At 45.5% G+C, this 13,534-nt stretch overlaps 1 protein-coding gene and 1 long non-coding RNA gene across 8 annotated transcripts in view; one reads left to right on the top strand and one right to left on the bottom strand.

Annotated features, from left to right (window-relative positions):
• The window catches only part of Mapk9 (mitogen-activated protein kinase 9), a 41,223-nt gene extending 37,387 nt beyond the window's left edge, over nt 1-3,836 (top strand). For 3 of the 7 annotated variants that reach the window (XM_039086658.2, XM_006246318.5, XM_039086659.2), the window contains one exon: nt 838-3,836. In XM_039086658.2, the coding sequence (XP_038942586.1) occupies nt 838-980 (143 nt within the window). In that variant the 3' untranslated portion in view covers nt 981-3,836. Of the gene's footprint in view, nt 1-832 lie in introns of all 7 variants that reach the window. The other 4 variants (NM_001270544.1, NM_017322.2, XM_063269678.1 and 1 more) reach the window with 3 other exon arrangements.
• LOC120095089 (uncharacterized) lies at nt 152-12,024 on the bottom strand. The gene is made up of 2 exons (XR_005490187.2): nt 11,215-12,024; nt 152-1,160 (listed from the first exon to the last, which is right to left on the bottom strand). It is a non-coding gene; the product is annotated as an uncharacterized LOC120095089 (long non-coding RNA).
• Nucleotides 12,025-13,534: the final 1,510 nt, after the last annotated feature.

Raw genomic sequence — 13,534 nt, forward strand, 5'->3', positions numbered from 1 at the left:
AGCTCTGTTTAGAGAGGAAGGGGTTTGGATTTGAAACGTGTTTGAAACGTGTTGCCCTCTTTGCTTGGATCCATCCAGTTTATAAAAAAGGATGTCAGTGCAGACCTAAGATTCACGTGCTTTAGTTTTCTCAGCCACAGTAACACATGGGTAGTAGGAGGTAGGAGGGCTTTATTTACCTCCGAAATTAAAATAATGATTTCTTGACTCACTAGACAAAAATAAAATCTAAAGCAGGCGCTAAAGTTATCTTTTGGGGTGTATTTTTTTTTTCGGAGCTGGGGACCGAACCCAGGGCCTTGCGCTCGCTAGGCAAGCGCTCTACCACTGAGCTAAATCCCCAACCCCTGGGGTGTATATTTTAGAAAGTGTTTTTATCACAAAAGATTCATTTGAATCCTGATGGTTTTTCCTACAGATGAGGTTTGTCTATTGTGGATGAAATGTTCATCACACTTGAATCCTTCTCAGGCCTAAGCCTCTTGTGGTAGTTGTAGGGAGAATTCATCCATTTTCTCTTAAGGTCTATTTGAAGTTAGCAGGTATATCTTTTAAGTCATCAACATGGTCATATGTGACCACATACACATTGCCCGTGGTGCGGGCAGAACAGGGGACTATTGTAGGGAAAGCCCAAGACTGATTTCGAAACTGAACTAACAAAGGACTCCAGGAAAAATCCCAGAAGCTTAAAGTGTAGTTGAGCAGTCTTGGTTCTGTGGGTCATTAGGATCCGGAAACTACCAAGCACAGAATGGAGAAGTAGCCTGAAGCCCCACGCCTGGCGTGCAGGATGCCGTGCCTCAGATTTTACTCCGTTTGGTTTTCTTAGCACAGATGCAGCAGTAAGCAGCAAGGCTACTCCTTCTCAGTCGTCATCCATCAATGACATCTCATCCATGTCCACTGAGCACACCCTGGCCTCAGACACAGACAGCAGTCTCGATGCCTCAACCGGACCCCTGGAAGGCTGCCGATGAAACCTCGCAGATGGCGCACTTGTCTGTGAAGGACTCTGGCTTCCATGGCCCTGAGCACATGGGAGCTGGTGGAACCAAATCAAGAAGCTCCATGTTCTGCATGTAAGAAACACGACGCCTTGCCCCCACTCAGTTCCAGTAGGATTGCCTGCGTAGACTGTAACATGAGGCAGACGATGTCTGGAGAAAAAGTACAAACCACACTGTTAGAAATTTTGTTCAAGATCATTTCAGGTGAGCAATTAGAATAGCCGAGTTTCTTTTTCCAGTCGTGTGGTGTCCTTGGTGACAGATCATGTGTAACTGTGGGGACTCGTATGCATGTGACCACAAATGCTTGCTTGAACTTGCCCATGTAGCACTTTGGGAATCAGTATTTAAATGCCAAATAATCTTCCAGGTAGTTCTGCTTCTAGAATAATCTCTTAATCCTCTTTAGTAATTTGGTGTCTGTCCACAAAAAAATAGATCATGTGTATGAATTGGCCACTATCATATTATCATATTTTACCCACTTTTATGGTATGATTTATTCTGTCTTTTGTATTTCAGAAGGAATATAATTAAATTTATTTAATAAATAAAACTACAGCTTTTCTTAAATTTGTGATGTTTTAGGCTGAGAATTACCACTGCTTTATATCGACACTCTGTGTCCTTTAAACTGCCCACTATGGGAAACTTTACGTACAGCTTTCTGCATGACAAAGTTCCAAGTTGTATTTCACTCTGCTTAACGACTTATGTCACCTTGAATCCTGACCACACATTTCCTTTTTCTTGGTCCTCTGAACTTGGATCTAGAATCCCTCACAGAACTTCACCTTCTTTATCACAAAGCACCCCATCTCAGTAGAATGAATCGGCAGATTCCTGAGCCCCGCTGCCTAATGTAGAGCTGACAGGGTGGCTTCCCCAGAACGGTGGGTGGGTGCCTCCTTCCCTGAGCCCACCCATCCTTTGCTCCCCTCTCTTTATTTAAGGTGAAAGGTGATTGGGTCTCATAGCCTTTCCTTTTGTAGCATTGCCTAACTTGTCTTTCTCACTGACAGAAGCCACCACGTCCAGCCAGAGCACATGGTCTCTTAGGAGACCGGGCTTACTTACCATGCATGTTTGCTGCTGTCCTTTTCCATTTTGTGGAGGCATTTCCTTTTTCTAAGGGAATTCCTCAGATGTTCTAGAAACATTCAGAAGAACGCAGAAGAAATATTCTAGAGAATTAGGGGTTCATTCTTGAATATTTTCTGATTTAAAACTGCTCACCTGAAATTGATACTTTCAGATCCTGATCTGTAAATTACTCGAGATTTGGTAAGATGCTGAGTTCTCTGTGTTGTTGCAGAATTGGAGTTGGGATGATCATACCTTGGCTACCTGCGCTCAGAGCATTTCCTTCTTGAGCTTATTTTGTTAACAATTCATATCTTGTGTTCAGTTACTTTGGGAGCTATGGAGTGTGTTATAGAAGGAAATTTGATAAGAACTTTTATGGAAAGTACCATCTAATACGTGATTCTGTCTGCACCAGTTGTATCCTAATGGTTGGTCTGATCATTGGAACCTTTAATGAACAATGTTAATCTGAAGTAAGGATTAGCTTTATATCACATGTGGACACTTTCAGTTACAAATGCTAGTGCGGGTGAGGGCAGAGACACCTGCCTATGGCTTCAGGTTATTGGGCCCTGGGAGGCTGAAGTTTCACAGCGTCATACTGTGCTCTTCCCTCGGATGCACATTCTTGAAATGACTTCCCTGAAACTTAAGGAGGAAATCAGAAAGGCACTGCATTATCTGCCCTACACTGTAAGGGGAGCATGCTGTGATAGAGGCTCGCCCTGGTCCCACAGACAGGAGGCAGCTGTGAGTGGATCCAGGCGCCCTCAAAGAGTGGCTTTCTCCCCCCTTACTCTGCCTATCTATCAACACTGTTTTGGATGGAGCCTGTGCTGGTGTGGACAGGGTCTCATGCCAAGACTCTCCTCCATCAGGCAAGTGCACCTAGGACTGGCCACAGCGCCCCAAAGAAATACCTCACCCCAGTTTCAGGGTCCTCCCTCCTGAGCCTAGCTTTGCCAGGGTCCTGGGACAATGCGAATGGTTTTGAGCTGACCTCTGTAGGCAAATGCTGATGTTGGATAAAGAACTGAAAAATGTGCTCAACTTTCTCATCTTTTCTATTTTATTTTTGTAATTTATATTGTACACACCCTGGAAGTCACTATTTTGGACATGTATTTTTATAAACCGGGTAACTAATGATTATCTGGAATTTGCACTAGGTTAGTTTTTGTTGTTGTTGGCTTAATTTTCAGCCAAAAGTGGAATGACTGCCCCTTCCAGGTCTGAGTTTTCATTTCAAGCGCAGGTCTGGAGGGCAGACATGTCCAGCCAGGGTAGGAGCGCGGCCTCAGAACTCGGGCTGCAGAGTGCCTCAAGCACTGGGCCTGCAGTCAGAACTGTGCTCTCATCTTTAGAACACAAAGACCAGTCCCCGGTGTTAGAAAGAGAAAGCCCTCCATTGGCCCTTGTTGACAGCCAGGGCCTGCATCTAAAGTAAAAAGCCCAACACTGGTTTCATCTGGGCTGGGTGTGTGAGTCTGTCTGCTATGACTCCTCTGATGCCTCATGCTGGTGGTAAGTACAGTATGACCTTTCAGGTTGTGTATCTCAAAAGTAACTGCCTAATGTTTTATAATAAAATATATCATGTGTTTTGATTGGTGGAAAAATAATACAAACTACATTTTAAAAGAGAAATGTACAGCATGTCCAATCCCTGTGTGTTTCAAAGTGACAATTGACTGACTGTATCTTTCCACATCACCATTTTGATTACAAACTTAACACGAATAGATGTTGAAGTGTCGTAATTTCAGACATTCAAAAGTGTTTTCAAACCCAAAGTTAGGAGTGCTGCTGTTCGTTCTCTCACAGAGAAGCTCTTGCAAATCTCTGCACCTGTTTTCAAAACAATGACAGTCAGTTTTGACTTTAAGAAAATTGTACAATATGGTTGGAATATTGGTGACGTTGTATTCTCCCAGGATGTAACCAGGAGAACCTGCCAAGCTGTCTTTATGTATACGTCTAAAAGCCATTAATGGTGCCTGTGTGCGTGTGGTTTTGTGCCCGGGATGAGCTGTTCTCATTTCACTCGTTTCCAAGCACTGAGAATGTTTGAAACTTCAAACTACAGAGTAGTGAGCCTCAGGAGGCTCCCTTTCTCTGTTATGAGAACTCGAAACATTGGGTATAGTCAGCACCAGTCTTGTATTAAGGTCCAGACTGGGAAACTCTTCCCTTGAACTGCCATCTCCCACCTCCACTGTAGACAGATCCAAAATTGCCTCATTAATTGAAATGTTCTGTGTCAATGAGGTGACAGTTTGATGGGGTTTTGTTTTTTGTAGTAGGGCACTAATTAGAGGTAGCGTGTAGTCAGACCCTAAACAGGCTCCTGGAAATCCTCTGTCTGCTCCTGAGAATTTAAGTGTAAGGTCACCTTTGACAATAAGGTAGTAGTGTGGTACATTTTCATTGTTGTCATTTTGAATCGCCTGTCAGAGGCAGTAACAGTAATGGAGTGGTAGGGTGGTGAATCGCATCCCCATGCGGCTAAATCTCTCCATGATATGTAAGATCATATGTAACTATGTTACAACCACTAGTTAGTAGCTGGTCCCATCCTGTGCCTCAAAGTGTGGAACCATGTGCTCCTCCATGGTTTAAAGGCCCCGCTGCGACCGTTATGACAGAATGTTTCCTACTCAGTCCTCTGGCTTGGTGTCTCAGAGTTGGAAAGGAAATTCAAGGCCATCTCACTCACATCCCCACCATAGAGCAGTGAAAAGGGAAGTGGAGGAAGAGGCACGCCTTTCCAGGCATAGAGACCTGAGACCTGAGAAACCAGGGAGAGCTTCTTCCAACAGCAGCCGAGACTGCCTTCAGAAGTCTTTGTCACTGTGGAGCATCATCTGTCCCTTCAGCCACAGCCAATCAGCTCTGTGACGATGTGTGGTTTCTAGCTGTGTGTTCTCTAGTGTTCTCTCATCCTCAGTGAAGGTAATATGCAGTATCAGTTTGAGGTGGTCTGGACCGTGTATCAGTCAGCTTTCTCACTGCTGTGACAAAATACCTTACAAAAATAGGTTTATTTTGGTGCAGAGTTTGGGGGTCCAGTCCATCCTCATTAGGAAGGCAGGGTGGCTGGAACTAAAGGCAGCTCTTTACATTGTGTCCACAATCAGGAAGCAGAGGCAGATGAACCCCGATGCTTGGCTCACTGTCTCTTTCTCCTCTGAGTCTGGAGAACACACACTTAGCCAATGGGATGGCGCCATCCAATTTCACGGTGGATATTCTCTCAGCTAAACCTCTCTAGAAATGCCTTCGTAGACATGCTCAGACGTGTGTCTCCTACATAGGTCCAAATCCCATCAAGGTGACTCTCAAGACCAACCATCACAGATACTGTTTGTCCCAGAGGTTCATGTGATGACATGTTGGTCCCCAAAATAATCAGAATTGAGAGGACCTCTAACAGGTAGAGGTGTTTGGATCTCCAGGGATTAATATTGGTTGATAGGATTAATGTCTTTCTTTAGAAACTGGATGTATTCTCTTAAGTCCGGGTTGGGTCTCATGAGAGTGAGTCAGGTATGAGACTAGGTTAGTGGCCTCAAGGGTGGCTCGTTAGAAAGCAAGTCATGGTCTCCTCTGTGCTTCTGGTAAATGTGCACCTACTTGTGTGTGGTTTCTGTTACAGCAGGAGAAAGCAGGCCGAAACAGGTTGTCCGGTAAGAGGGGTACCCTCTGACCATGGCAATTTCTATAAGGTTACACTGACCTTTTCCCCTTTCTTGTATTTTCTGGAACCTGTGGGGAGGGGTATACCTGAAACTCACACAGGTTTGCTTGATCTTTTGGCAATCAATACATTTAAGTAACAATGTGACCTTTATACTAACTCACACCAGAAGACATTGCATAACTCTATGGCCTGCTGCCATAGACTCTGAAGCTGACCACTTAGAGTGATGACAGGCGGGGGTTGGGGATTTAGCTCAGTGGTAGAGCGCTTGCCTAGGAAGTGCAAGGCCCTGGGTTCGGTCCCCAGCTCCGAAAAAAAAAAAAGAAAAGAAAAGAAAAAAAAAAAAAAGAGTGATGACAGGCCAACCCCTCCTCAGTTACATTCCCTTCTTGTGATGAGAAGCTTGTCTGAGGGTTTACCTTGGGGATGCCCCATCTGTCACACTTTTCATACTGTCAACAGCAGTTGATCATCTCACTATGAGCAAGAACCTCCTGGGGGCTTAAGGAAGGGTGACTTGCTTAATCCATCTCTCCAGGTGACAGTCACTTGCTGACACATGCTGCCAGAAAGTGCATCTTTGCATCAGTGAGAACTGCTTGGTGGCCCCCACATCAGCTGCAACCCGATGATGGCCGCCTCACCTTGCTCTTTTTGTTTCAAATGGGCACAGCTTAAAGGCTGCCTGCCTGGTCTCACCAGAGACTCTGCTTTTCTGTCGGGAATATCTCATTACTCCTCCTGAGACTTACACTGCCACAACCGCGGGCCCCCCAAAGCTAATTCCTATGTTGTGTTGATCGATCCCATTTAGTCTTCAAGTTTTAATTTTGAGGTAACTTCAAAAATTTTTTTCAAAAAAAAGTTCTGCTTCAAGAAAAACAAAGAATAGAGAAAAGAATACCTGTATGCGCTTTTGAGATCCCCACATGTTTATCTCCCATGTGTGTGTTATCCTATATCTGCACAGGTGCACAAATGCACACACATACACACATGAATTTATACTACGACATGGTCATAGTTTCTCCCTATGATAAACAACCAGATTTTTAATACAAAAGGTATACATCTAATTTTTATAGACAGTTACAAGGAGGGACATACTTGTGTCTGCTGATAAACATTTGGTATTCACAGTGACCAGCATTCCTGTAGTCCACATTAACTGTAGACATCTCTGAAGAACCCAGTTTGTAAAGGATTGTTTAGGAACCTTTGAATACCTGCTTGCCACAGGACTACAAGGGAGAAGCTACAGGACACAAGCTTCAACGGTAGCAGTGGAGGTGAAGCCAGGAGCTCAGAGGGATGTGAGAGCATGGTAAAGACCTGCTTGCAGGTGAGGGTCACAGAAATGTAGACCTGACTTTCTATGGGAGTGAGGGATGGCTCAGCAGTTAAGAGTACTTGCTGTCCTTCCAGAGCTCTGAGTTTGTTTCCCAGCATCCACATGGCAGCTCACAGCTGTCTGTAGTTCCAGTTCCAAGGGATCTGACACCCTCTTCTAACCTCCAAAGCCACTGGACATACATGGTGCACAGACATACATGTGGGTAAAACAGTCATACACATAAAACATTAAAAAGAAAAAGAAATTGATAAAGTTAATAGGAAATTTTGTGACATGATCCAGAAGAAGGAAATTTATTCAGGAAAATAGACAAAAAATAAATTTAACGATAAGTAAGTTATGAAAATAAATGCATCAGGCATGATGGTGCACACCTTTAATCCCAGGACTCGGGAGGCAGAGGCAGGCAGATCTCTTGAGTTTGAGGCCAGTCTGGTCTATAAAGCAAGTTTCAGGACAGCGAGGGAGGTTATACAGAGAAACCCTGTTAGTTAGTTAATTAATTAATTAATTAATTAATGGTAGATACAAATGGCTCAAGATAATTGACCAGCAGGCTTAAGGATTCTGAGTAAATACAAATGTAGCAAAACACAAGATTACAAAAGCATCCACCCATATAGCATTCTATGTAAGGGCAACTGTGGGCACATAATTAACTATCACAGGAGAAACAGATACTGCTCATGGGATAGACAGGCCGAACATGTCAAAGCTGAATAAAAGAGTGCAGAGCCATAGGATTTAACTGGGCTCACAGGGATAGTTTACCCATCAGGAAAATTTGTTTTGATCATGCATAGGAATTAAAGGAAAATCAGCTACCAGTCCACAGAGGAAGTGACAGTAAATTCCATCATGAGTTTTTTTTATATAATAATGTTAATAGAATTAAACTTGAAAAGGTCTCACACTTTAGATGAGAAAGGAAGTTACAAAGAAAAATATCAAATCCTCCCCCCCCCCAAATGCATAGCCTGCATGCCAGATTTCATAGAAACCTGCAAGGACTGATGAACATTTACCACACATTTCAAAAAAAAAAAAAAAAGTGTCCAGCATTCAAGTCAAGAGATTAGCACTAGCAGCAAACCACCGAACTGAGAACAGGACCCCCTTGGGGGGAATTAGAGGAAGGATTGAAAGAGCTGAAAGAGCTTGCAACCCCATAAAAACAACAATGCCAACCAACCAGAGCTTCCAGGGACTAAACCACTACCGAAAGACTATACATGGACGGACCCAGGGCTCCAACTGCATATGTAGCAGAGAAAAGCCTTGTTGGGGCACCAGGGGAAGGGGAAACCCTTGGTCCTGCCAAGGTTGGACCCCCAGTGCAGGGGAATATGGGGAGGGCAATAAGGGGGATGTATAGGGGGAATATCCACATGAGGGACGGGGAGGAGAGGGAATGGGGGCTTACGGACAGAAAACCGGGAAGGGGAATAACATTTGAAATGTAAGGAAAGAAATATATCTAATAAAAAATTTAAAAAATAGAGATTAGCACTAATGACCAGAGCAAACTCAAGCAAAAAGGAATAAAGACAGAAGCAGGGATCTAGAAACTAGAAAACAGGAAGGCGGGCTGTGCAGAAAGTGGCTCAGCCCGGAAAGTCCTCAGCCCTGTAAAGCTCAAGGACTAGAGTTCAAGCCTCCAGACTCACATAAAAAGGCCTAGTGTGGTCCCAGCCACTTGTGCTGGGGATGTGGAGGCACATCAGTCCCCCGGGGCTTGCTGCCAGCCAGTCTAGCCTAACAGTGAGTTCCCGTCTCCAAAGCTAAAAGGTGGAATAACATTGGGGTGGTTCTCAGGTTTCCAAACGCACACACACTCACACACACACACATTAGAAAGTAAAAAAGTAAGAAATGTGTGCAAGGATGGGAAGTGGGATCTGGAAGCAGCTGAAGAATGTTTAGAACCTTCTGTGATCATCTGTGCAAAGGCGTGTTCTTATAAATGCCAACGTACGAAACTGGCCCAAGAAACACAACCGCAGGTCACAGCAATCATGTTAACTATCCAGCACCCCCTCGAGGATGATGCTGTTATCTTCACCTGCGGACACGGAGAACACACATTCCCAAAGCAAGAGTGTTCAGAGCTGATGTCTCCAGCTTGATGGCAGACCCTCTCTCGGATGTTTAGTGGTTTCTAGAAACTCAGATGGACCAGTGACCATCAAATGAAGTGACGTAGCCAAGTGCCAACACCTCCCAACCCCAGTATGCTTCAAGTTAAACTTTTCTGGCATTGAGTTCAAGAAACAGACAAACCCTGTTATACTGAAGATTCTTGAAGCTTTCCCAATCCAGCTTGAAACTAGTTTTATCTGGATCCCAAAGATGGACGAAGTTGAGAAGATTCTGTGGCCTCCTCGTAGATGTGAACTGAACTCGGCACTGTATGCCTTGTTCCAAAGTACAAAGATGACTTTGTTGTTCAGATACATAGCTTTTTTTTTTTTTGAGAAAAATTCTTCATGTAGCCCTTGACTGTCCAGGAAATCACTCTGTAGACCAGACCTTGAACTCACAGAGATCCATCTGCCTCTGCCTCCTGAGCACTGGGATTAAAATTGTGTACCATCGCTTCGTGGCCTCCCCTTACCCCTCTAAGTGTTCAGAAAAAATTGTTCAGAAAAGAATTCCCTCTTGGGGATGGCAGACCTTGTTAGGGACGAGCAGAAGAGGGTAGAAACTGTGACTCCATACATGTGGGGACAGGGGAAGGGAAGGGCGCTCCAGCTCCTCTTTATCTACCTCGATGCTGAAGTCTGGTGAGCCTTCAGAGAAGAGGCCAAACCTGGTTATGAGATGAGGCCTTCAGATCCACCCACTTGATGCATAATACATGTGTGTGCATGCGTGTGTGTGCAAACTGAGACACACAAAAAGGCAGAAGATAGAAGGAAGCCCCTTCAGGCAGCCAGAGCTCCAAGTCTAGGAACAGGCATCAGCGGCCAGGAACACCACGCCCCAGGGAAACGCCTCCCTCTAGCAAAGTCAAATCTGACCTTTTGCAAGTTTGTAACAACCCATGACTCCCCAGCTGTGCTGGGATGTTTCCCAAAGTCTCCAGCTGCAAGCACGCTGCCCATCCTTCATTCCCACACTCCATCGTGTGCCATTCAGTGTCACCACCATATGTCCTCTGAGCATCTCCTCTGTTCTAGATCTTTGGCTAGAGGCAGAACATTTATACACAAGACCCAGCACTCCTGCCCTAACAACCAGGATATGGTTGTGTTAGTGGATATGGTCAACAACCGTATTAGTCCTTGGCCCCAGCTGGGCATGACTGCTGGATGGGATACGTAGGGAAAACGATTATAGGAGGGTCACACCTGATCTTAAAAATGTCTTTTTTTCTCTTTTTCTTTTCTTTATTTTTCTTTTCTTTTTGAGACAACATTGTGTAGCCCAGGCTGGCTTAAAACTCATGAACCTCCTGCCTGTGCTCTCAAGTGCTAGGATTACAGTGTGCACCACCACACCTTCAACACAGACCCCTTTCTAATTTTCTAAGTCAAAGAAAGACTTAGGGAAGGCGTAGCTCAGTCGGGACAGCATTTGAACCATCATATGCAAGCCCCTGGGTTCAATCCCAGTTACAATAATTGTATTTAGATCCACACAGTGACATCAATATACCCGGTGTCAGCAGACTAACAAACCATATGGTTAGGAATGGGAACACTTTCTATAGAAAAAAAAAAACCCTTCTTTCTGAAATGTAACGTATATGCGAGAAATTTGACAGACTTCAAGCGGATGGCTCAGTAAAGTTTTCCAAGCTGAGCTCACCCGTGTACACAGAACCACTCAGATCTCCACGTGAAACTTCATACTCCCCGTAGGCTCCCTCTCACCCCACTTGCAGTCACGGACCCTCAAAGTCACCACTCTCCCACCCTTCACCATAGAGATCCCTGTGCTGAGTCCCCAGCTTGATAGGTAGGTCCTCATTTCCGAGTCTCTCCACGTTATTGAACAGTCGTAAGTCCTACCTCACTTGCTGCCACATCCGACAGCGTAATTGACTTATCCTTTTTGCTTACCGGCACTTGGATCATTTCCAGGTTGAGACTGTGGCAAATGGTGCTGTGCTAAGCGTTTCTGCGAGTGTCTCGGGGCGCGTTTCTCCGATGGGAGCAGGACTGCTGAGTCGGGGGATTTTCACCTTTACCTCCGTATTAGTTTTCTGTCGCTGCCGTAACAAATGGCAGCGAGTGTAGACCACGTTCGGAGCAACCGTGACGTGTCAGCTCACACTTCTGTGGTCCAAAACCCTCAAGTTGGCTTAGGTACTGTCTTTGCCGTAGGATACACGAGACTAGGACAAAGGTATCAGATGGTTGGCTTTTAGAGTGAAGAAGGAATCTGGGAAACACGCCCCCTCCGGGAGCGTTGGCCGACTTCAGGCCTGTGTACTTGTGCGGTGGCGCTCTCTAGCTCCTTGCCACTAGCTAAGGGAGGTTACCTTAGTCTTCCCTTTCCAGTCTTTATGGGTGGTCCCTGCAACTCGGGGCCAGCAATGCAGTTCAAGGCATTTGGATCTCTATGACTGCCACGTCAGAAGCTGAATGGCTTACCCGCTATGAGGGGTTCATATGATTGAGTTGGGCCCACGGTGACAATCGGGCTAATCTCCCTGATTTCAGTCTTGCAATCTGACATCACTATCATCTTCTTTGCTCTATAATACAACCGGTTCACAGGCTCCGGGGATTCGAATCTGTGAAGGGCCAGTATTCAGTCGCTCCAAATATTTTACTGTCCCACGACTTCCAAAATTATCCTTCCTCTTTGTGTCCCACCAGTGGGGCATGAACTCCTCTGTAACCCTTCACATCTCTGCCCTTTAAAAAAAAAAGTATTTGGGGCTGGGGATTTAGCTCAGTGGTAGAGCGCTTACCTAAGAAGCGCAAGGCCCTGGGTTCGGTCCCCAGCTCCGAAAAAAAGAACCAAAAAAAAAAAAAAAAAAAAAAAAAAAGTATTTATTATGTATGTAGTGTTTTGCCTGCACGTACGCCTGCAGGCCAGAAGAGGGCACCAGATCCCATTACAGATGGCTGTGAGCCACCATCTGTGATTGGGAGGAAATTGAACTCAGGACCTCTGGAAGAGCAGACAGTGCTCTTAACCTCTGAGCCATCTCTCCAGGCAGCTAGGGTGAGGGTCTTAAGCCCGTGCCCATAGTGAAACACCTACTTCAACAAGGCCACACCTCCTTTTTTTTTTTTTTTAAGATTTATTTATTATGTATACAGCGTTCCACCTGCATGTAGACGTGCAGGCCAGAAGAGGGCACCAGATCTCATTATAGATGGTTATGAGCCACCATGTGGGAATTGAACTCATGACCTGTGGAAGAGCAGACAGTGCTCTTAACCTCTGAGCCATCTCTCCAGCCCCCAAGGCCACACCTCCTAATGGTGCCACTCCCTGGTCCAAGCATATATAAACCATCATAGACAGGAAGAAGCTGGGGTTCCAATAACCCCTTCAAAAGTTTGCCCCAAATGATTTGACTTACACTGTGCTCCCTCTCCTAGAGACTCCATTACCACTTCCCAGTAGCACACAGGCTGCCAGCCAAACCCTTGGCACATTGGCCTTTAGGGAACATTCCAGATCCAAAGCATAGATGCCACCATGGAATTGTGATCTGAGCTACATGGGGACCACTGCACACCCACTGAAAGGAGAAAGCCCCGAGACACACGCAGAAACGCTTAGCACAGCGCCATTTGCCACAGCCTCAACCTGGAAATGATCCAAGTGCCCATCAGCAAAAAGGATAAGTCAATTACACTGTCGGACGTGGCAGCAAGTGAGGTAGGACTTACGAGTGTTCAATAACGTGGAGATAGGATACAGCAATATCTGCTCACAACAAGGACAGAGATGTGGGGCCAGAGGGCTGGCTCGGTGGTTAAAAGCACTGTCTGCTCTTCCAGCGGTCCTGAGTTCTTGCTAGCAGCCTTCAGATGAAGATGTAGAACTCAGCGCCTCCTGCACCATGCCTGCCTGGATGCTGCCTTGTTCCCACCTTGATGGTAATGGACTGAACCTCTGAACCTGTAAGGCAGCCCCGATTAAATGCTGTCCTTTGTAAGAGTTGCCTTGGTCATGGTGTCTGTTCATAGCAGTCAAACCCTAACTAAGACAGTCTTTCTGCTTCCTGGATGCCATGAAGTAGAGGCAGCTTCCTCCTCCACAGGTATCTACCATGATGCTCAGCTTCGCCACAGGTCCAGAGCGATAGGACGGCAGGACTATGGGCAGACACCTCTGAGGTGATGAGCCATATAAACCGCTCCTCCTTCAAGTGACAATCCGTAATGTCACAGCGCTGGGGAGCCGGATAGCAACGGC

This window comes from Rattus norvegicus, chromosome 10, assembly GCF_036323735.1.
Source record: "Rattus norvegicus strain BN/NHsdMcwi chromosome 10, GRCr8, whole genome shotgun sequence".
Lineage (NCBI taxonomy): Eukaryota > Metazoa > Chordata > Mammalia > Rodentia > Muridae > Rattus > Rattus norvegicus.